The sequence below is a fragment of the Spermophilus citellus genome, assembly GCF_964194105.1.
Source record: "Spermophilus citellus genome assembly, chromosome: 17".
Classification (NCBI taxonomy): Eukaryota; Metazoa; Chordata; class Mammalia; order Rodentia; family Sciuridae; genus Spermophilus; species Spermophilus citellus.
In genome coordinates this window covers 53,765,237-53,787,250 of record NC_138199.1, presented here as the reverse complement: position 1 = coordinate 53,787,250, position 22,014 = coordinate 53,765,237, and the positions used below count along the sequence as shown (strand labels likewise).

The 22,014-nt window shown below is 40.2% G+C and overlaps 4 protein-coding genes across 5 annotated transcripts in view; all 4 read left to right on the top strand.

The window, feature by feature from the left end:
• The window catches only part of LOC308636558 (keratin, high-sulfur matrix protein, B2B-like), a gene marked incomplete at both ends in the record, with an annotated part of 197,694 nt that overhangs the window by 173,097 nt on the left and 2,583 nt on the right, over positions 1 to 22,014 (top strand). The gene's annotated exons all lie outside the window — the stretch shown is intronic.
• On the top strand, positions 1,634 to 2,038 carry LOC308636581 (keratin-associated protein 2-2-like; the record flags this gene model as incomplete). Its single annotated transcript, XM_081272145.1, has 1 exon — positions 1,634 to 2,038. The coding sequence occupies one exon, from the start codon at positions 1,634 to 1,636 to the stop codon at positions 2,036 to 2,038; it is 405 nt and encodes a 134-aa protein (XP_081128271.1).
• LOC308636579 (keratin, high-sulfur matrix protein, IIIA3A-like) lies at positions 10,628 to 11,044 on the top strand (the record flags this gene model as incomplete). The annotated part of the gene is made up of 1 exon (XM_081272142.1): positions 10,628 to 11,044. One exon carries the CDS (start codon positions 10,628 to 10,630, stop codon positions 11,042 to 11,044), a length of 417 nt encoding a protein of 138 aa, XP_081128268.1.
• LOC308636580 (keratin-associated protein 2-2-like) lies at positions 14,384 to 20,219 on the top strand (the record flags this gene model as incomplete). Of its 2 annotated transcripts, XM_081272143.1 has the most annotated exons (2): positions 14,384 to 14,473; positions 19,884 to 20,219. In XM_081272143.1, the coding sequence occupies 2 exons, from the start codon at positions 14,384 to 14,386 to the stop codon at positions 20,217 to 20,219; spliced, it is 426 nt and encodes a 141-aa protein (XP_081128269.1). The 2 variants fall into 2 exon arrangements, with proteins under 2 accessions (XP_081128269.1, XP_081128270.1); XM_081272144.1 differs by lacking the exon at positions 14,384 to 14,473 and having other exon boundaries at positions 19,827 to 20,219.

The window sequence follows — 22,014 nt, the reverse complement described above, 5'->3', positions numbered from 1 at the left end:
ATGAAGGAGTCAGGAGGAAATCTTGGCCTGAGGGAAGATGGAGAATGAATTTGATATAGTTCACATCTAGATGTCTTCCAGGGTATCTGAAGTGCAAAATGGGACAGATTCCCTCATGATGACAAAATAAAACAAAAACCCTTGAATCTTGAGACGGGGTGATTTTGGACTAACGACATTTAAAAAGCATTTGAATGAGGTTTTGCAAGATTTCTGCTGTTTTTTTTTTTTTTTTCCCCTTTTGGGTTGTAGAATTTAAGTGGGGTTGATTAGAAAGTATTCTCTTTTTTTAGATCCCCCAAAGGAAAAATATAGATCTACTTCAGAAACAAGAAACTCATAGATGGAATCCATCAAAAAGTATAATGTACATGGTGAAGGTATCAATAACTTAAAAGGAATTAGACAAGGGCATGTTTCACAGCTGCACACTTTGAGACTGACATTAGGGAAACTAGTAGTCCAGCAACTCTCTATTGACCTTCCAGAGAGCCAGAGCCCAGGGCTGACCCCACCTAGAAGTCCTGAGACGCTTTCTGGTTCCCTGTCAATGGAGACAAATGCTCCTCTTATCCTCTGCCAGTACCACTTCTAGTGGTGCTGCTTAAATAAAGGAAGAGGTTTACTACTTGCTTTAATAAAAACCCTGGTTCACTGAGCCTGGTAAGCAAAAAAAAAATTCAATGTCAAGGCCACTTACTGATGAATGAGGAGTCTTGGAGCTCAGTCTTCATAATGCAAGCTCACTGTGTGACCTTAGTCAACCCTTACAACCTCCACTCCAAAATGGGGGGGGGGGGATAGACCTAAACACCCGCTACAGCCCCTTTCCAGACTCCACAAATGCAAGGATTAATCCCAAATAAATGACAAAGATAAAAATTGCAATGAATCTTTGCAGCAGGTTTTACAAACAGGGTAGACATTGAGTTCAGATTAAAAGGAGGAGGAGGGCATTCCAGGTGAATGAGGAGACATCAACAACGAGGGTAGGGAAGCCCAGATCCCATTCAGGGGAGAGTGACAAAACCAGTGTGGCAGGATTGCATGTGGTCCATCCTCACATGGAAAACCGCAGGCCTGCCTTTAGGTGAGTCGTGGAAGGAGACATCTGGGAAGCAGATGCCTATTGGTCTGCACCGGAATGATGCTATTAACCTGTTACTGCCGTGTCTCTGTGTAATAATAAGCAAGTCACTGCTTGGGTGATAATCCTGAGCGTCTTTGAAGGGAAGAAATAAATTGCTGGCCTCAGGGCCAAGAGACAGAGTGATTAGGTATTATCTAGTTTAGAAAACACATTCTTTTCTCTTTAATGGGTTAGAAATATTTCAAAGGCAAATTCATCAGGATTGAATTCATTATCTAAATTTGCTAAAAACAAAAGAAAGGAATATTTGTGGTATATATGCATGAATATGTATGAGGTAAGGGTGACCAAAAAAAAAAAAAAATTAGTCAATGCTAACTCCTCACTTCATTGGCCAGAAGATGAATAAGGAATGCTCATGTGTCCAGAAGTCCCACAGCACCTGGCAGGGTATATAAAGGGCCCAGAGAAGGAAGAAGACATCACACTGAGAACCTCCAACTCCTCTCAAGTCCTCAACACCACTCCAGCCCACACTCCACCATGACCGGCTCCTGCTGTGGCTCCTTCTCCTCCCAGAGCTGTGGAGGCTGCTGCCAGCCCTGCTGCTTCCGTGACCCCTGCTGCTGCCGCCCAGTGTCCTGCCAGACCACCGTGTGCCGCCCAGTGACCTGTGTGCCCCGCTACACGCGCCCCATCTGTGAGCCCTCCGGCCGCCCCATCTGCTGCGACCCCTGTGGCCTGCAGGAAGGCTGCTGCCGCCCCATCACCTGCTGCCCAACGTCCTGCACAGCCGTGGTCTGCAGACCCTGCTGCTGGGCCTCCACCAGCTGCCAGCCCATCAGTGTGCAGGCGCCCTGCTGCCGCCCCCACTGCTGCCAGCCTGCTCCCTGCCGCACCATCTGCAGGACCTCCTGCTGCAACCCCTGCTGCAACTCCTGTTGCTGAGCCCCTGCTGTCTCCACAGAGCACCAGAGCCTAACCACCTATTGGGCATTTTAATCAAGTTGCAAGAAAATAAAACTTTTTTCAAAGGTGACAACGGTTAGTTTTACATCCTACCATCTGGAGGCAGTCTCATGTAAGCGGATTTTCATCACCACCCTCTGCCTAATTCCCAGGCATCTACCTCAGCCAACGGACACCATAGGTGATCAGTCAACCTTTAAATGTCCCCAAAATGGACTCTGCAAACCCATCCTGAACCTGATGGTTTGGGCTACCTAAACCCTCGCCATCATCCTCTGTAATGCATTGCTCACTGTTGTCAATAAACTAATTTTTCCTGGCATAGCAAACTACTCTGCTCCCTGATTCATTCACTAATGCATGCTGATGAGTGAGTGCACACAGACGGACAGGACTTTAGAATCTGCATAAGGAAACTAAAGCTCAACCTAATCGAAACTTTATCCATACAGATTCCACTTGGTCAGTCAGTCATTCACTGCTACAGAGGACCTTCTTCAATGGCCAGGGACTGCCCATTAGTGATTAGCTAGCCACATCCCGTACACTCCAATGAGTTAGACAATTAAGTAAACCCAGTGTTAGTAAAGAGGGGTGGAAGGAGTGGAAATAGACTATTCGAAGTCCACCCTGGCCACTGGCAGCAAGCTGACCAGCATGGCTCCTCTCAGCTCCTTACCACAGCTCCTGGAGCAGTGGTTTTCAAAGCACAATCTATGCACTTGGAAATCACCCATACCAGAATCTCCTGGGTCACTTATTAAAATGCATATTCTTAGGCTCCAAACTAAACCACTGAATCAAAATCTCTGGGCCTGAAACCCACTAGTGTTCCTCTTTTACTATTATTTCCACGTAATTCTCATACACATTAGAATTTCAGGACTGTGATTCACTCAGAGGAAGATCTAGATTTGAGCTAATTTCAGGGTCTAGAAGTCATGCAAAAACATCCGCCAGAACAAGAAATAATGAACACATTCTCAGTTAAGAAAAAAAATGCAGGGCTGGGGATGTAGCTCAAGCGGTAGCACGCTCGCCTGGCATGCGTGCGGCCCGGGTTCGATCCTCCACATACAAACAAAGATGTTGTGTCTGCCGAAAATTAAAAAAAATAAATATTAAAAAAAAGTTAATTATAAAAAAAATGCAGACATGAGATTGAAGCAGCACTATTAGGCTGAAATCACAAGGATCAGTTTGGAGGAGAAATGCCTCTAAATAAAAGTACAAAAGGATGGCCTCTAGAGCCTGCATGGATGGAATCAAAACAATAACAACAAAGAAGACTTGAAGAAAGAAAGAAGAGGGGCTCGAGAACAGATGGGAGAGGGGGAGGGAAAGCAAGGACGAGGAAGCAAGGGAAGAGGAAGAAGCAGAGGAGACAGAGATGGTGAGGAGGACAGGCAGGTGTTTCAGATCCTGGTGCCAGGATCTGAAGGGCACACAGGGACCCCAAGCTAGTCTCTGACGGCTCACATAGGTAGGACCTCTGTGCCTCTGTGGCCTGTCCATTGCTCACCTCGGAGATCCATGCCTCACCATTCACTCCCCACCAAGCTTTGCCTCAAGCAACGCTGAACTTCTCGTAGTTTCTGGGCATCTGACATTCCCTGAGGTTTTGATTTTGATTTTGGTTTTTTCATGTTCTTTTTCATGTTCTTTCATTTATCTCATATATTCTTTTATATACCTGTTCCCTCCACCTTCTTTACTTACCTAACTCTGATCCATTTCCAAGATTCAGATCAGTTATCTCCAGCAGACATGTCTTAAACCTCCTACCGCAAAAACACATGAATACATGTGTGCACACGCACAAACACACACACACACACACATGTGCACACACACCCTTGTACAAACATCGGCTAGGTTAGGAGCTCCTTGCATGTTCCAGTAGATCTTGAGCTTACCTCTCTCCCCGCAAAGCACTGTATCTAAATTATTTCTCTGCCTTCAAGGAAAGGACTGTGGTTTATTGATTTGGGTGTTTAGTACTGAGCTCAGAGTTCAATACACAGCTGGTACTCGATTTCTATTCGTTGAATCAAACTAAATTGGAAGGGAATTGTCTTCACAAAAAGAATTCCAAACGGTACATTTCTTTAAGCAAAAACTTCAGCAGTCATATAAATTAACTTCTCTGACCCTCAGGTTTTCTATCTGAAAAATGGGAAAATTAATACTTAATCAATGTATATTGCTGGAAAAAGTTAACTGAATCTATGCACATAAAGCACCTGGGGCATCCTAAGTGCCCAGTACCATTCATGTTTAGTTCTCGCAGTACATCTGCACATCACTGTATCAAACTGGATAAAAAAAATATGTAACCATTACACATTCAATCTTTCTGAGAGTCAGAAAGAATTAGGGGGAAGATTTTACCAACCACATTTCAACAATCTTTTTTTTTTCAATATAATCCACATCCACTGTTAGAAATAGATTTTTCCAATAAATACAGCAAAAGAGGCCAAAAAATTGACTAGGTATCAGATTAAGGTTGTCTCAGGATGAAAGCGGTCTTTAAGAATTGACTCCATGAATCCATAAGAATGAGTCCTGCATTATAAGATTTATAAGCAGGAGCTTATCAGCAGAAAAAAAAAACAAGAACTGGATATAATATATGAATCTAATAGACAGATTTTTTTCCTTTCACATTGAACCATCCAAGGGAATGAAACAACAAAAAGGAGAAAGAGATCCCAAAAGATGACCTGTTTTAGTCTTCCCTGACTTTAGGCAGATGAACACCAAAACCACTGAAAAAAAGATGAATATATTTTAATTCCAGGAAAAAAAAATCCACAAATTCCACTACTTCCCCAAGGATTGTCTTTCTGTATTTTCCACCTAAAATAGTTTCTCTTTTTCAGTCAAAGCTATCCATCTCTCTGTCTTCCATGTTTGTGTGGATTTTATAATAAACCAGCTCATGAAGAACACCAGACCCTGAAGACTATGCCCACTATACAGATGAGGCTAGGAAGATATATGTCATTTGTTCTAAGTTAGACAACTGTTAAATGGTGGAGAAGAATTTGACATTGCCCTTCTGTTCTTTCCCTTCTCTCTTCCTCATCCCTATCTCTGACTCTTATGATTAGGAAATACTTCTACGATTATTTCTGAGAATGAATTCCCCAGGGAGTGCACATTCTATTTCAACAATTTAGAAGTTCCCTGACATCCAGCAACCTCCAGCAACTTCCAGACACAACAAAACGCCTGAGACTATTAAGTTGGCACGTCTCACTGTCAAAGTCACCATTATTTTTTTTTCAATCAAACACAAAAATTCCACAATAACTATTACTGCTGTTAATATTTAATTACTCCCACTGGTGATAACACTCTTGCAGAATGTGTGGAGCTGGAGTAATATGACTAAAAAAATTCCATGCCATAAGGACCAGGGACACACCCCTTGTCCAACACGCGTAGATCTTAATTGTGACAGCAAGGGAGTCCACACAGCAGAGAACCATGGGAAGAGAAACGTCATTATGGGATTCTTTATGTTTTTATTAGTGCATCATAATTAGATAAATAGTGGGGTTCATTTTGACATAAACATAAATGCATATAGTACAGTTGGCTCATCCTCAATCCCCAGAACTTCCCCTTTCCCTACCTTCATCCTGCTTCCCTTCCTCTACTCCACTGGACTTCCTTCTATTTATTTACTCTTTTTCAATTGATGCATTAACGATATACATAAAAGTGGAATTCCTTGTGACACTTATACATGCATAAAGCAAGTGTTGGCCAATTTCATTCCACAGTGGCTCTTCTCCCTTCCCCTCCTCCCTTTCTCTTGACACCCTCCCTCCACTCCACTGTTCCCCATTTAGTTTTCGTGATATTACCCCCAACATTTTCCCCTTATTTCTTTCCAGGTTCATATATGAGAGATGACATTCAGCCTTGAACTTTCTGGGTCTGGTTTATTTCACTTGACACAACATTCTCAAGTTCTTTCCATTTGCCAGCAAATGATATAATTTCATTCTTCCCTATGGCTGAAGAAGACTCGTGTGTGTGTGTGTGTGTGTGTGTGTGTGTGTGTACGCATGCGCACGCGCACGTGTGTGTCCATCCTATTTTCTTTATCCATTCATCTCTTGATGGGCACCTAGCCTGGTTCCATAAGTCAGTTTTTGTACAGTACACTGCTATAAACATTGGTATGCATGGACCACTGTAATATGCTGATTTTAGTACTTTGGGATAAATACAAGGAGTGGGATAGCAGGGTCATATTGTGGCTTCATTTTAACCTTTTGAGGAATTTTCAAAGGCTTTCCAAAGTGGTTGTACCCATCAACAATATGTAAGTATTCCTTCCCATCACCCGACACACACCCACATCCTCACCAGCAACTATTGATATTTGTTTTGTACTTTTTTTTTTCCTTTTTGGTACTGGGAATTGAACCCAAGGACACTCAACACTGAGTTCCTTTTTATACTTTATTTAGGTACAGGATCTTGCTAAATTGCTTAGGATCTTGCTAAGTTGTTGAGGCTGGCTTTGAATCCTCCATCCTCCTGTCTCAGCCTCCAGAGCCACTGGGATCACAGGCAGGCACCACCACACCTGGCTGCTATTTGTGTTCTTCATGATTGCCAGTGTGACTGGAGTGAGATGATCTCTCAGGATAGTTTTGATTTGCATTTACCTGATTGCTAAAGATTCTGAACATTTTTTAATACATTTGTTGGCCATCTATGTTTCTTTTGAGAAATGTCTGCATCGATCATTTGCTCCTTTATTGTTGGGAAATTTTGTTTCATGGCTATGAAGGTATTTTTTAGTTCTTTATACAATCTAGATATTAATTCCCTGTTGGAAGAGTAACTGGGAAATATTTTCTCCCATGCTATAGGATCTCTCTTCATGCTCTTAATAGTTTCCTTTGTTGTGTAGAGCTTTTAAAAATTTGATCCTACTTATTGGCTCTTGGTTTGATTTCTCGAGTTTTAGGGGTCTTCTTAAGGAAGTCTATGCCTGTGCCAATATGTTGGAGTATTAGTCTATACTTTCTTTTAGCAGTTACAGTGTTTCTACTGTGCTGAGAGCCATAGCCAAGTCCGAATGACGCATGCTATTTTTGCCAGAACGGAGTGGTTGAGAGGTGACCCAGCAAGCCATTGAGATGATAATGGTTATGTTAAGCTGTGTATAGTAGACCCCTGCTTTCCATAGGCCTGCTACTTTGGAGTTCTCACGGGGATTCCCGGAGAGTTCCCATTGGTTGGGGAAGTGCCGGAGGAGGGATTTCCGGTTGGTGGTTCCTGGAGGAGCCGCGTGGGTGATGTTCAGGAGAGTTCTGGGGGAGTGTGTGTGTAGTGTGCTGGTGGAGTTCAGAAATAAAGTTTGTTCCTGCTTCAGTGGCTCGTGATTTGTGCCCAGCCAGACTATGACACTACTGTAATCCCTAGGTCTTTGATCCACTTTGAGTTGATTTTTGTATACAATGAGAGAGAGAAATCTAGTTTCATTTTTTCTACATATTGGTAGCCAGTTTTCCCAACACCATTTGTTAAACAGACTATCTTCTCTTCGATGGGTATTTTGGGCATCTTTGTCAAGGATTAGAAGACTATATGTGAATTTGTCTCTGTGTCTTCCATTTTATTCCACTGGTCTTCATATCCTGTTTTGGTGTCAATAACATGCTGTTTTGTTACTATAGCTCTGTAGTATAGTTTGAGGTCAGGTATTGTGATGCCTCCAGACTTGCTTTCCTGCTCAGTATTTCTTGGATTAGTCTGGGTCTTGTATTCTTCCAAATGAATTTTAGGACAATTTTTATTTTCTAATTCTGTGAAGAATATCATTAATATTTTGAAGGGGATGGCACTGAATATAGATAGATCACTTTTGGTAATATGGCCACTTTGACAATGTTAATTCTACCTATCCAAAAAACCTGGTAGGTCTTTCCATCTTCTAAGATATTCTTCAATTTCTTTCTTCAGTTTTCTATAATTATCAGTGTAGAGGTCTTTCGCCTCATGGATTAGATTTATTCCCAAGTATTTTTTGAGGCTATTGGGAATGGAATTGTTTTCCTGTTTTCTTTCTCAGCAGATTCATTATTAGTGTATAGAAAAGCTATTGATTTTTTAATGTTGATCATGTATCATGTTACTTTGCTTAATTTAATAGCTCTAGAATTCTGGGGTCTTCTGTCTGCAGGATCATTCTTCAGCAGAGATGATTCGACTTCTTTTTTACCTATTTGCATCCCTGTAATGTCCTTCTTTTGCCTGATTGCTCTGGCTAGAGTTTCAAGAAGTATATTGAATAGCAATGGTGAGAGTGGACATTCTGGTCTTGTTCCTCAGTTTAGAGGAAATGCTTTCAGTTTTTCTCCATTCAGTATGATGTTGGCTTTGTATTTATCATATATAGTCCTTATTATGTTGAGATAAGTTTTCTTTCCCTAATTTCTCCACTGTTTTTTAACATGAATGGATATTGAATTTGGTTGAAGGCTGTATATGCATCTATTGAAATGTTCATGTAATTTTTCTCCTTAATTCTATTTATGTGGTAGATGACATTGATTGATTTGTGTATATTGAACCAACCTTGCATTCATGGGATGAAAACAATTTGCTTAAGTAATTGTTTTTAATGTTTTTTTGAATGCTGATTGCTAATATTTTATTAAAAAATTTCACATCAATGTTCATTATGGATACTGGTCTGATGTTTTCTTTCCTGGATATATCTTTATCTTGTTTGATATAGGGTGATATCACTGGCATCATAGAATGAATTTGAGAATGTTCCCTCTCTTTTCACTTCATGGAATAATTTGGGGGTGATTGGAAGTAGTTATTCTTCAAAGAACTAGTAGAACTCTGCTGAGAATTCATCTGGTCCCAGATTTTTCTCTGTTAGAAGGCTTTTTATTATTGTTTCAATCTTATTGCTTGATATTTGTCTGCTTAGCTTTTCCATATCCTCTTGGTTCAATGTAGCTAGATCACGTGTATCCAGAAATTTGTCAATATCTTCTAGACTTTCCAATTTATTGGAATATGTTTTCAAATAGTTCCTAATTACCTCTGGATTTCAAAAATGTCTGTGATGATATCTTTCTTTTCATCTCTAATTTTGTTAATTTGGATCTTCTTTTTCTTTTGGTTAGTTTGGCTAAGAGTTTGTCAAGCTTACTTATATTTTTCAAAGAACCACTCTTTGTTGCAAAGATCTTTGGAGAAATCATTTAACCAACCTGGTCTTCCAAAAAAATGTGAAGGATCATAAACTCAGAGACCGCAAGAATCAGGGATATGGTGAATGAAAAGTGTATTGAAAATAAGCACATAAAACAAAACACACCTCAGAGGCAAATTTAGCCTGAAGACTATCAGCCAAATTGGGACAATGCTATTTTTTATCTCCTTTATTTTCTAGATCCTCATTCTTCTTAGCTATGCCTTTAAAAGACAAAGCTGTTTATCAGCCAAGAGCCCAGTTAATTCCCCTTGTCTTTTTTTTGTCTTTTTTTATAACCATATCATCATACCTCATATGCAACCAAAACCTCAGCCAACAGCCAGTGTCTACTACAGAAAGATAATAAATTCATGAATAAGTTAGTGGAGAGGGCTTATGTCCCATCTGGAAAGCAAGAATAACTCCAATTTTAATTGTATATCCAAGACTACTATCAGGAAATGGCATTCAAAAGACAGTATAAATAAAAGACAGTATAAATAAAATCTTCATTTCATTTGACCTTATTGATCCATGAAAAGTTCTTCTCCTCTATTTACTTTATCTACTTTTGTATTGCCTTTTTAATATTTGTGATTAGTATATGATAGGAAACTATTCAGAATTCACTCTATTTCTCTTTCTCTACCCGGAAAGAGTTTAGCACTGTTTACATAAGTTGATTATGAATTAGAGACCTACTCACATTATTTGTTTTTCAAATCACACTAGTATTTTTGGTGATTGTTTCCTTATAAACAAGAAGTAATATGTTCCTTGACAAAAACACAGGATCGTTTTTTTCCCCATAGGAGAACAAATACACATCTCCTTTTATGAGTCATTCTACCTTTTAGAAAATTGCCCCTTGTCTCAGAGTCAACCAGAAACCAGGCCTGTGATTCATGAACAGCCTCATCACAGATGGTGAACAAGAGGAAAGTATGGTGTGACAGCACCAGGTCCTTCAAACTTTCAACCAGTCACATGACCTGGTCTGGAAGGACTGGCTGATGGCTAAGCAATTTTTCTGATGATACAAATCATTAAATATTCATTTCAAGGAAAAAGGCAGACAGGTGGAAAGGAAATCATCCTACCCCAGGCTAGAACTGCTGCTTCAGGAACTGCTGCTTCAGGAACTGAATCCAGAGCTCTTGTTTCAGTGCGCAACCACAACTCCAGGAAACGTCCTTGTATCCCGAGGGCCATCAGCACCTGGCCAGGGTATATAAAGGACACAAAAGTGGGAGGAAGACATCACACCGGAGAACACCCAACTCCTCTCAAGTCCTCAGCTCCACTCCAATCCCCACTCCACCATGACCGGCTCTTGCTGTGACTCCTGCTGTGACTCCTGCTCCTCCCAAAGCTGCGGAGGCTGCTGCCAGCCCTGCTGCTTCCGTGATCCCTGCTGCTGCCGCCCAGTGTCCTGCCAGACCACCGTGTGCCGCCCAGTGACCTGTGTGCCCCGCTACACGCGCACCATCTGTGAGCCCTCCGGCCGCCCCATCTGCTGCGACCCCTGTGGCCTGCAGGAAGGCTGCTGCCGCCCCATCACCTGCTGCCCAACATCCTGCACAGCCGTGGTCTGCAGACCCTGCTGCTGGGCCTCCACCAGCTGCCAGATCATCAGTGTGCAGGCGCCCTGCTGCCGCCCCCCCTGCTGCCAGCCTGCGCCTTGCCGCACCATCTGCAGGACCTCCTGCTGCAACCCCTGCTGCAACTCCTGCTGCTGAGCTGCCCAACACATAACATCAACAGGTGTGAAGAAAAATGCACCAACTCTCGCCACTCCTGCAGGATCAGAGGAGAGATGCAGCCTTCCCAACCATCTGTTCTTCAACACCTAGCTCACAGTAACTGCCTAGTTTCCTACATAATTATGCAGCAAATCCTGGCCCTCTTCACAAGCTTTGGAAAAATCTCAGCTGTCATCATTTGAATTCCTGGATTTTTTTTTAAATGCATAAAAAAAGATCAAAGTTTCTCTTGAATGAAGCTATAATCACTGACTCATCATCTTTTTTTCCACTATCTCAAGGGTCTCAGACGGGGTATTTTTTTTCCAGGATATTATTTTTATGCTGTGAATTTTGCATGGTTCAAAATAAATAAAATTTTATTTCTGGGGAAGCAAATATGTTTGTTTTTATTGTTCTTAATCTTCAATAGCTCCTTTTGAAAAAGAAAGGATTTTGTGCTATATATAACACAGGAACAGTTCAGGAGCAAGGTCTGTAATGATAATAGTAAATCGAGTAATTCAGATCATCTCATGTGCTGTACCTCCATCTTCCAATACAACAAATTTTGTGGAAACCATGGGACTACAGCAGGTCTCTGATGGTGAATGTGACTCATAAATGATTTATACACATGATAAGGGGAAGGAAGCTTAAGGTACAGTTCCATTTGCTTCCCCAGTATAGAAAATTGTGCAGTGATGGATGTCAAATAGTACTTGGAAACCCTGACCCCTGAATGCCCTACGCTGAAGCACCCACTCTCCCATTCTCTCCATGGCTCTCACAGCACCTCCACGGCCAACTCTGCTTCCAGTAAATTGCTGCTGCTGAGAAAAGAGGGACATATATAGCTTTGGATGGAACCATCCTGATTATGAACTTGACATACATTTTATTCTTTAAAAAATAGCACTGTGCAGGTATTAATTCATATTGGATACAGTTTTGTTGTTAAACACGTTTAGCCTGGCAAGGACGACTAATCAAGATTGTTTCCCTGAGATCAATGTTTTGAGTCCCCCATATCTAATCTGAAAGAGTTTGGGGAATGTGCTGTTCGTACACTTAGGCATACATTCTGCCTGTTGAAGACTCGAGTGAGTAAGTTCTGTGACCAGGGATCTTGATTGAATTTGTCTGCTACCAGATTCCACTGACCTGCACAATATTTGGCAGATATTTGGGGATTATTTGTTGAAGAAATACATATTAAGGGCGTCAGAGGAGTTAAAGGCATGACACCCTATGCCAACTCTTGTCTCATTTTGGACACAGGAATTCTTACAATTATACAGTAAGTCACCTCATGTAGAAAGTTTTTTTTTTAATGTGGTAAAAGTTTATCAATGAGAAGCCTACTATACTCAAAATATTTACATTTTTAGTATAGCGTTTTCTCTTTATTAAGGGTCTAAGAGTTCACCGATGGATAAGCTTACAAATCAACTTTCTTTCTACATGTTCTTGATCAGCACTTTTAAAATTCTCTAACTATATTTGTTTTCCTCCTCTCAGATTTTTCCTTCTTGGGCTTCTAGAGACTTCCTTACCTTAGAGTGCTTTCTCGGATAGACAATGCTTTGTTTTCTCCCACACTCATCATTATTATTGAATTTTTTTCCATGATAACCCCATGCCCTGGTCAACCACAGTGTCTGGTGGAAGTCCCAGTAAGCCTGTCAGGGACTGTGAAAGCAACATGGTCCTGAAGAAGGAAAAAATGTGAACCTCCAAGCCCGGATCTAGCTGTAGAGAAAAAAAATGTCAGACCCAAGCAAATCAAGATGTAAAGGCTACAAAGTGGTTCATGGAATATTTTCCTACAAGTCCTAACAGTGGAAAAATCATAGCTGGTTTTGTAAGCAGAAATGAGCTCAAGCCTCACACCCAAGAAGGTACTGGAGACACTGGGTATAGACAAGATGGGGCCTGAGATCACTTTCCCCTGGGGTCACTACCCAGGCGTTTTCTCACATTGGAAGATGACAACCTTCATCTGAATTAACTCAGGTTCTTTGATTCTTGCATTATATTGGTGGCTTTGCTATTAGTGCCCCATGACTATTTAATTATGTCCAATTATACTATCTCATTAAGGCGTGTTTTAGAATTTTCAGAAGGCTGAGCAGCAGATAATTCTTCCAATTCCTGAGGATATCAGTAACACATAGTCTTTTCAGATGACTCTAAAAATTAGTCATATCACAAATAACAATTGCTTTAAAATAAATACGCTATTAAAATTCTTAAATAAATCAGACATTTCTTAACACCTGGGGATGTGGTTCCCACCTCTTATTATTCACCTCTGTGGGCTTACAATGTTCCTGCAGATATTTCTGGAATAAGCATTGGCTCAAACACTAACTGGATACTTGCAAGTCACTTATGTCATTCCTGAGATGGGAAATAATGCCAGCCTCAAAGGAATGTTATGAAGAATAAACTAACACATGTGTTTCATGAAGCATGATGCTTGAAATATAGTTGAAACTCAATGATATTCAATGAAGATTGTAAATAATAAAATTCACATTGAGACCTCAAAAAATATTTTTGATAATTTGGATAAAATGAACAAATTCCTTGAAAAAAAATGCAACTTTCCAAAACTGGCAGGAAAAAAAAAAAAAAACAAAGAAAGACAGACTATACAATATGCAATAAATAAATTGAATCTATCATTTGATAACCTAGGGGAAAAAAAGAAATTCACCTTGCTTTGGAAAGATTTAAGCCCAGAAATCAGTGAGCATGTTTCTAAGATAAAAACCACTGATGACACAGGACTAATGCTCCAAAAGTAGATAGAAAAATTCTTCTCTTACTGGGAAAAAAACCAAAAAACAAAACTTGGCTTTTAAAATATTTCTATAGTATTATTCTCAACTTGTTTCCCCAGAAAGCTTGCAGTAGAAAAGAATGCTCAAAACTTAATTAATTAACTTCCACTGTTAGTAACCCTAAGGGTATGACAGCTACTTCGTACTATCAAAACATCAACGGGCAAAAGCATCATCAAATTCTAAAGATAATTGGAGACTTTGAAGTTACAGTCATTAAGTTCCTATGTGAACTATAAATAGCAAAATATAATGAATCTCCATTAAAGAAGGGAAACAAATAGAATTTTATGACTACCCAAACACCTAAAAGATGTCTAGAGAACTTATTCAGAAGAAATACACAAAAACAAAGAAATGATCATGTGCCCTGGGGTCATCAGCACCTGGCAGGGTATATAAAGGGCCCAGAGAAGGAAGAAGACATCACACTGAGAACCTCCAACTCCTCTCAAGTCCTCAACACCACTCCAGCCCACACTCCACCATGACCGGCTCCTGCTGTGGCTCCTTCTCCTCCCAGAGCTGTGGAGGCTGCTGCCAGCCCTGCTGCTTCCGTGACCCCTGCTGCTGCCGCCCAGTGTCCTGCCAGACCACCGTGTGCCGCCCAGTGACCTGTGTGCCCCGCTACACGCGCCCCATCTGTGAGCCCTCCGGCCGCCCCATCTGCTGCGACCCCTGTGGCCTGCAGGAAGGCTGCTGCCGCCCCATCACCTGCTGCCCAACGTCCTGCACAGCCGTGGTCTGCAGACCCTGCTGCTGGACCTCCACCAGCTGCCAGCCCATCAGTGTGCAGGCGCCCTGCTGCCGCCCCCACTGCTGCCAGCCTGCTCCCTGCCGCACCACCTGCAGGACCTCCTGCTGCAACCCCTGCTGCTGAGAGCCTATTATAACTAAGGGAGCCTCGGGAGATGGGTGGGTCTATCCTGTAGCCCTTTGGGGCATCGTGAGAGACCACTCTGCATCTTCCTGAGAAGCCCATCTCTCCTCTTTTCCTACTAGCTCTGGCTATGCCAATTTCAAACCAATTACTGATGAAGACTCCTCTGTCCTCTTTAGACCCTCACCTAACTCCTATATCATTTTGGTTTTTTTTTCTAATAAACTGAATACTTTCAGCATAGAATCATGGTCTTTGTAATACTTCCTTCTGCTAGATTGTCATCATCCAGAGATTTTTCAAGGCACGATGCAGAATAATTCTCTTAATTTGTTTTCTGAAACAATCTGAGTAGTTTTTTCATAATTATGGTACATGGCAAGTACAGAGCATTGTAGCTGATGAGGAAGTTGGAAGTCAGTATTCCAGGATCAGCCACCTGAGAATTGTCCTCCATTGCAGGACATTAGGAGGCCAAATCTGGGTTGACACTTAATTTCTGGCCTGAGGGTTTGTTTACTGAACTGATCCCTGTTGGTACACCACAAAGGCCTGGAAGCTTAGAGAAGGAAGGAATCTTGACATTCTTTTTCCTTTGTGCCCAAATGTAAACGCTATCCTGGATAAAGAATCTCCTTTTGTGTGTTTGAGATTTGAGAATGTCATTGACAACACCGACTCTTGTGAATACTATGTCTGCACATGCTGTCTGCTGCTATTTGCCTTTATGTTCAGAAATTCCACACTAGTGGTATTTTCTAAGAAAATTAATCAAGGATGTCTATCTACACATGTTTATTGAATATCTATTATATATGTGACACTAAGTTCACCACCCTGAGGGGACAAAAAGGAATAAAAAGGTGTCCCAGCTTCAAAGATGTTATAATCTATTTAGAGAGATGAGGTATAAATAAGAAAAATGTCAAATAATGTATAATATAAGCAATTAAATAAAATAGTTATAATAAATAAAAATATTTTTATAAATAAAAAATAGTAAAAAAACAGTTGAAGATTACAAACATATTAGGAAATGTCATGCAATTGCTTGTCACATATATATTTAAGTGAAAAAATAAACAAGCTATAAAGTATAAAACCACATTGTGAGAAAATTTTTGTTGCATGTCTATATGTTTGTATTCAGAAAAAATTACCTGTAACAGCCAGGTGTGGTAGCACATGCCTATAGTCCCAGCTACTCAGGAGGCTGAGACAGGAGAATCATAAGTTTGAATCCAGCCAGGGCAACTTATTGAGACCTTGTTTCAAAAAATAAAAAGGGCTGGGTATTTAGTTCAGTAATAGAGCAGCTAAGGTTTAATCCTCAGTACTTTAAAAAAAAAAAAGGTGTGGCATTATATAACAAAATCTAACCATAGTTTATGATAGCATTCATTTTCTTTTTTAGATTTTTCTTAATTATATAATTTTTAAATGCACATATATTTTATATTTAATGGAATATATTACCTAACAGCTATAACTATTTGGGGAAAAATATTTAAACATTTCCCTTGACTATGCTTTACTTTGAAAAACTTACCTATCAAAATCTAAATGGTCTTAAAGGAGATAAATTAGACAGCTATTGTTTGTATTACTAACAAATTTTCTTTGTTTAACACAAAGGCATATCACTATGTTATTTGTAGTGGACTTCTCTGATGTCTTCAAAATGTGACCAAATTATTAAATCTTGAGTTTATCTTTTATCATTTTATGATCATCTCCACTATAGAAGTCACAATGCTCTTTTGTTGTGCTCCAAAATAAGTATTATTTAAAAGTTGCTAACAACTAATATTAAAAAATAAAAATAAAAAAGTAAAAGTTGCTAACTATTCACCTTAAATATGCAATTGTTTTTATCCATTTGTACAGGCAACCAAGAATCCAGAAAACTAGATGATATTTTTCAAATTAAAATTTGTTTTAATGTTATTGTTGGATATAATTATTTTAAAAGCCCTAGGATTTGTTATGACAAAAATGTCTTCAAATCTAGAACACAAGATAACATTTTGCACATTAAAATGTATTCATAATATTATAGTTAATTAACAAAGCCCTATGATTTGTTATGACAAAAATATCTTCTACCACCACCAGCAATCTGTCTAAATTTGTTTTGTTTTAAAAAAAAAAGATTTTTGTCCCTAAGATGCCACCCTGCAATGCTGGGCTGTGGAGTTTTCAGTAAAACTTATATATTTTTAATTGATTTTTTAAAAACTAAATGATGGCAGAATGTATTACAATTCTTATTACATATGTGCAGCACAATTTTTCATATCTCTAGTTGTATATAAAGTATATTGACACCAGTTTGTGTCTTCACTTTGGATAATGATGTCCATCATATTCCACCATCCTTGCTAACCCCCTGCCCCCTCTCTTCCCCTCCCAGGCCTCTGCCCTATCTAGAGTTCGTTATTCTATCTATGGTTCCGACATCTGCGTTTCCTGTTTTCAAAATAACAACGTGATTCCACTTAGCAGAGATTGACAGAGAACTCTATATCTGCCTTCCAGGTATTTTAGTTTTACTTTGTGCTAGTAATGAAACTTGTCACTGAATAAATCTTATTGAATGTGTATTTCCTGTTTTTTTTTTTTTAGAGGGGGGGAGAGAGAGAGAGAGAGAGATTTTTTTTAATATTTTATTTTTTAGTTATCGGCGGACACAACATCTTTGTTTGTATGTGGTGCTGAGGATCGAACCCGGGCCGCACGCATGCCAGGCGAGCGCGCTACTGCTTGAGCCACATCCCCAGCCCGAATGTGTATTTCTATAGTGACTGAGAAGACAACTGGTCATTTGCCATATTAAGCACATTGGGTTTTGTTCTAAATGCAAAATTTAGAGTTTATTAGGCACAAAAAGGATGTGACCTTTTAAATTACTTTTTTAATTTGATAAATATAAGACACTGTCAGTCACTTCTTAGTTCTTGGCAAGTATCAGCTCATTTAATCCTCATGACAATCCTGACATGTACTTGGGTCATTATTATATGACCCAAGAACACACAGCCAGCATGTGGCACGGTTTAAATGAGTGTTGCCTGGTTGTAGTGGTCTCAGAAAGTAACAGCTGACTTGCCGCCAGTGTCAAAGCACAATGCCCACCTCCCTCAACCCTACAGTGTGGACACTGGCAACATGAGCCGCATGTTCTCTGCCTGAAAATGAATTTTGGTCCGCGGTGGGAAAAATGTGTTAAGGGAGTAAATATTGGGACAGTTTACTGAGTGACTCTCAGATTCTCAATCCTTGAGGATCTTCATACATGAGAAAGAAAAATCTCTTTGGAACGACATTAGATGAGAAGTATTTGCAATAGAGAAATTAGCCCTGATAACTTTATGTGTTGTCTGAAAAGGCTCCCATGGGGTGGGGGGGTTGGTCTTCATAAAAACTCCAGAGCAACATGAAAATTGATTATGAGGTATCGTGTCCTGAAAAGAACAGAATATAGCACTTTTTATCTAGGTTACTATTTAAAAAAAAAAGTTTATGAATGAAGGCAAGAATGTGAAGCGTGAATGTCAAAGGTCATTAGCAATGAGACTGCTTGATTTCTCCTTCCTCTGTCTCCTCAACTATGGAATGTGTTCCATCAATTTACATTCCTTTAAAAAATCTGAAATTCCATTTGGGAAACTTTAGATCCTGGGGCTCAAGGTACATTCTTTTGAATGGTGGAAATGCTCTTATAAAGTGATCCAAATGCTACTGGCAAATAATAGGAAGGTTCAAGCTGCAAAGTAGAGATTGCCCTGTCATGCAGTCCTTACACTGCCCCTGCTGATGTTTCCTAAAGAAGTATGACCATCACATTTCGAGCAGGGCCACAGCGGAATGACTGGGTGGCAACATCCCACCTGCCTCCCCTCAATAGTGTATTGTATAATATGTTTGCAAAGTAGGATGAGAAAACCTCCAAAATGTCACTTGGTAGTCATAACACCCATGTCAAGGTGTAGGAAGCAAAACCTTCCCATGACATAACTCTTACGTTGTAAAAGGCAAATATAAAAAAAAAAGTCATATGGTGGAGATAAAAATCAATAAACAATGTCATGTTGTGGAGATAAAAATCAATACCTGTGACAGAAAAACCAGAACTACACATAGCCTACACTGAAGAAAAGAAAAAAATACATAAGTCTCAGATCTCTTATTTCAATAAATAAACATTTGCTTTTCTGTATAGGAGCAACCATCCTATACATATTCTTCTATATAAAATGATAAACAAATATATCCCCCAAGGAATTGCATGGAAGGATGTGTCTAACATCTGTCTGATTCACAGACAAGTGTTTTCAGATAACCTGCTGGAGAACAGGTATCTAGTCAATGTTCTGTGTATTCCTCTATTCCATTTATTTTAATAAAATGAGGTTCCTTGGGACCATTTTATCCAGGTTTCATTGGGTCCCAGCTCCTCACAATAAGCAACAATCAAGAGAGGGAGATAAGAAAAGATGTTGGTTAAAATGTATAAAGTCACAGCCTGAGAAGAAAATTAAGTTCTGGTACTCCATTCGACTGAAGATAGATATAGTTAATAGTATTGCATTCTGTGATTAAAAATAGTTGGAAGAGAGGATTTTGAATTTCTCATCACAAAGAAATGGTGAATGTCTGAGATATAAATAGCCTGTCTTCTGGATTGATCAATACACAATGTAAAAATGTACCAAAGCATCATACTATGCTCCCCATAAAGATACACAATCATCTATCAATTAAAAGGGAGTGGCCATCATCCCAAATGGCTATGAATGTTAGGTTTTCATGATGAACAGTGTGAATGCATTCATATTTAGAGATGCAACAAGAATTCTTCAATGAGATCATGAGTAAGTCATAAGGAACCATTAGTCAAAAAATGTCCACTTAATTGGTCAAAAGACAAACAAGAGGGTCATCAACACCTGGCAGGATATATAAAGGGCCCAGAGAAGGAAGAAGACATCACACTGAGAACCTCCAACTCCTCTCAAGTCCTCAACACCACTCCAGCCCACACTCCACCATGACCGGCTCCTGCTGTGGCTCCTTCTCCTCCCAGAGCTGTGGAGGCTGCTGCCAGCCCTGCTGCTTCCGTGACCCCTGCTGCTGCCGCCCAGTGTCCTGCCAGACCACCGTGTGCCGCCCAGTGACCTGTGTGCCCCGCTACACGCGCCCCATCTGTGAGCCCTCTGGCCGCCCCATCTGCTGCGACCCCTGTGGCCTGCAGGAAGGCTGCTGCCGCCCCATCACCTGCTGCCCAACGTCCTGCACAGCCGTGGTCTGCAGACCCTGCTGCTGGACCTCCACCAGCTGCCAGCCCATCAGTGTGCAGGCGCCCTGCTGCCGCCCCCACTGCTGCCAGCCTGCGCCCTGCCGCACCACCTGCAGGACCTCCTGCTGCAACTCCTGCTGCTAAGAAGTGAGCTGACTCCCATGCAAGCAATCAACCTTCTGAAACTTGAATTTCCATTTCTCTACCTAACAAACCTCCTGACCTGAGCCACCAAGACCCTAAACCAACCTGCCTGCAAAAGGAGACCTGAACTCATCTCTTAAGACTTGGGATGGTCTCAAGTCTCTGAATAGAAGTGATGTCCTTATTTCCATCTTGGATCTAAGGTCTTGGGGGATGTTTATTTTCTAATAAACTTGACTTCTTTGGCCTCACAAATGCTTCTTTGGTTTTATTTACTAATGCCAAATGTTACATTAAATTTCAACTCAGTGAAAACTGTGCTGGTTGCCTACCATCTGCATGGTATACCAAAAACATTAAAACTGACCTAAAAATGTTCCCCTCTCTTTAAAACACTTCTATGGGGATGAGTGAAATCCACCATAATTTGACAAAAGAGTATAGTATGAAAAAATAAAAGTAAAAGATACTACACAGTATCACCAGATAAGTCACTGTTGATTGGAGAGAACAAGAAAGATTGAAAGAAGCTAGAATTTTCTATGAGTTAAGGTTCTGGCATCCAGGAAGGGCACCAAAATTATGGGCAAAATTACAGAGGGAGGTACCATAGAGTTGTGCAGAGGAAAGTCAGGCTAGGAGCACTGGATATATGTAGAGTGATAGTATAAGAAAAATTTGAAAAAATGTGTATGATTTACATATTAGTCAAAGGAGTGGGTAAGCAAACACTAAGGGGCTGTTGAAAGCTTTGGGGCAGGAATTGACATGATAGTATGATGTCTATGGAAGCTCCTTAAAATGACAGAGGTCAAGTCCACAGATTTAAAAAAACATACAGAAACTAATCAGGAGGCTGTTGCCTTGGCAAAAGTGACGTAAGCTGAATTAAGATGATGGCTGTGAATTAAGAACACATGATGAATATGACAGATTGGAAGCCCAGAAAGCAAATTCACTAAGTTGGATACAGGAAACATGGAATGATTAGGGAACCAAATGTGATATGTTGCATTTCTGAGGGAAACTCTTCTGGTCTGCAAACAAAAGAATTTTAACATATTTGCATTTATTTACTATGAATTTAAAATCACTGCTCCACAATATATTCTTCCCACCATCCCATATTTCTCTTCTTGAGCTATTCTAAAATATTCAAAATAAAAGCAGGAGACACGGAGTTTTACTAATGCTAATTAATCCTGGAAATCAGCATGGCATAAAGAAAAAGAAGTGGTCTAAAAAAGAGCGGGTAGGAATTTTATACCCAACTCTTCTGGCTACAGACTGTAGCAATGCAGAAAGTCATTAAACTTTTCCAAAATGTATTTATTCCCAGACTCAATAGTATTCTAGCATAAACTAAAAAATAAAGTAGAAGTGGTCCATACCACAACAGCAGTGTTCCAATTTAGAACTCTGATGCCATATGGTTGACACATTTTCTTGATTAATGCTTCCTATTGATACCACACTGATTTTGTGCACTAGAGCAAGATATGAGACAGACAAATAAGATCTTGTTTTCTTTGCAAATCCTTAGTGCTCTGTGAATAGTAAAATTAAACAAACATGCTATTTATATTAAGAATGATGTCAGGCTGGGCATGGTGATACATGCCTATAATCCCATCCGCTCAGGAGGCTAAGGAAGGAAGATCATGAGTTCAAAGCCTCAGCAATGGCGAGGCACTAAGCAGCTCAGTGAGACCCTGTCTCTAAATAAAATACAAAATAGGGCTGGGGCTGGGGATGTGACTCAGTGGTCAAGTGCCCCTGAGTTCAATCCCTGGTC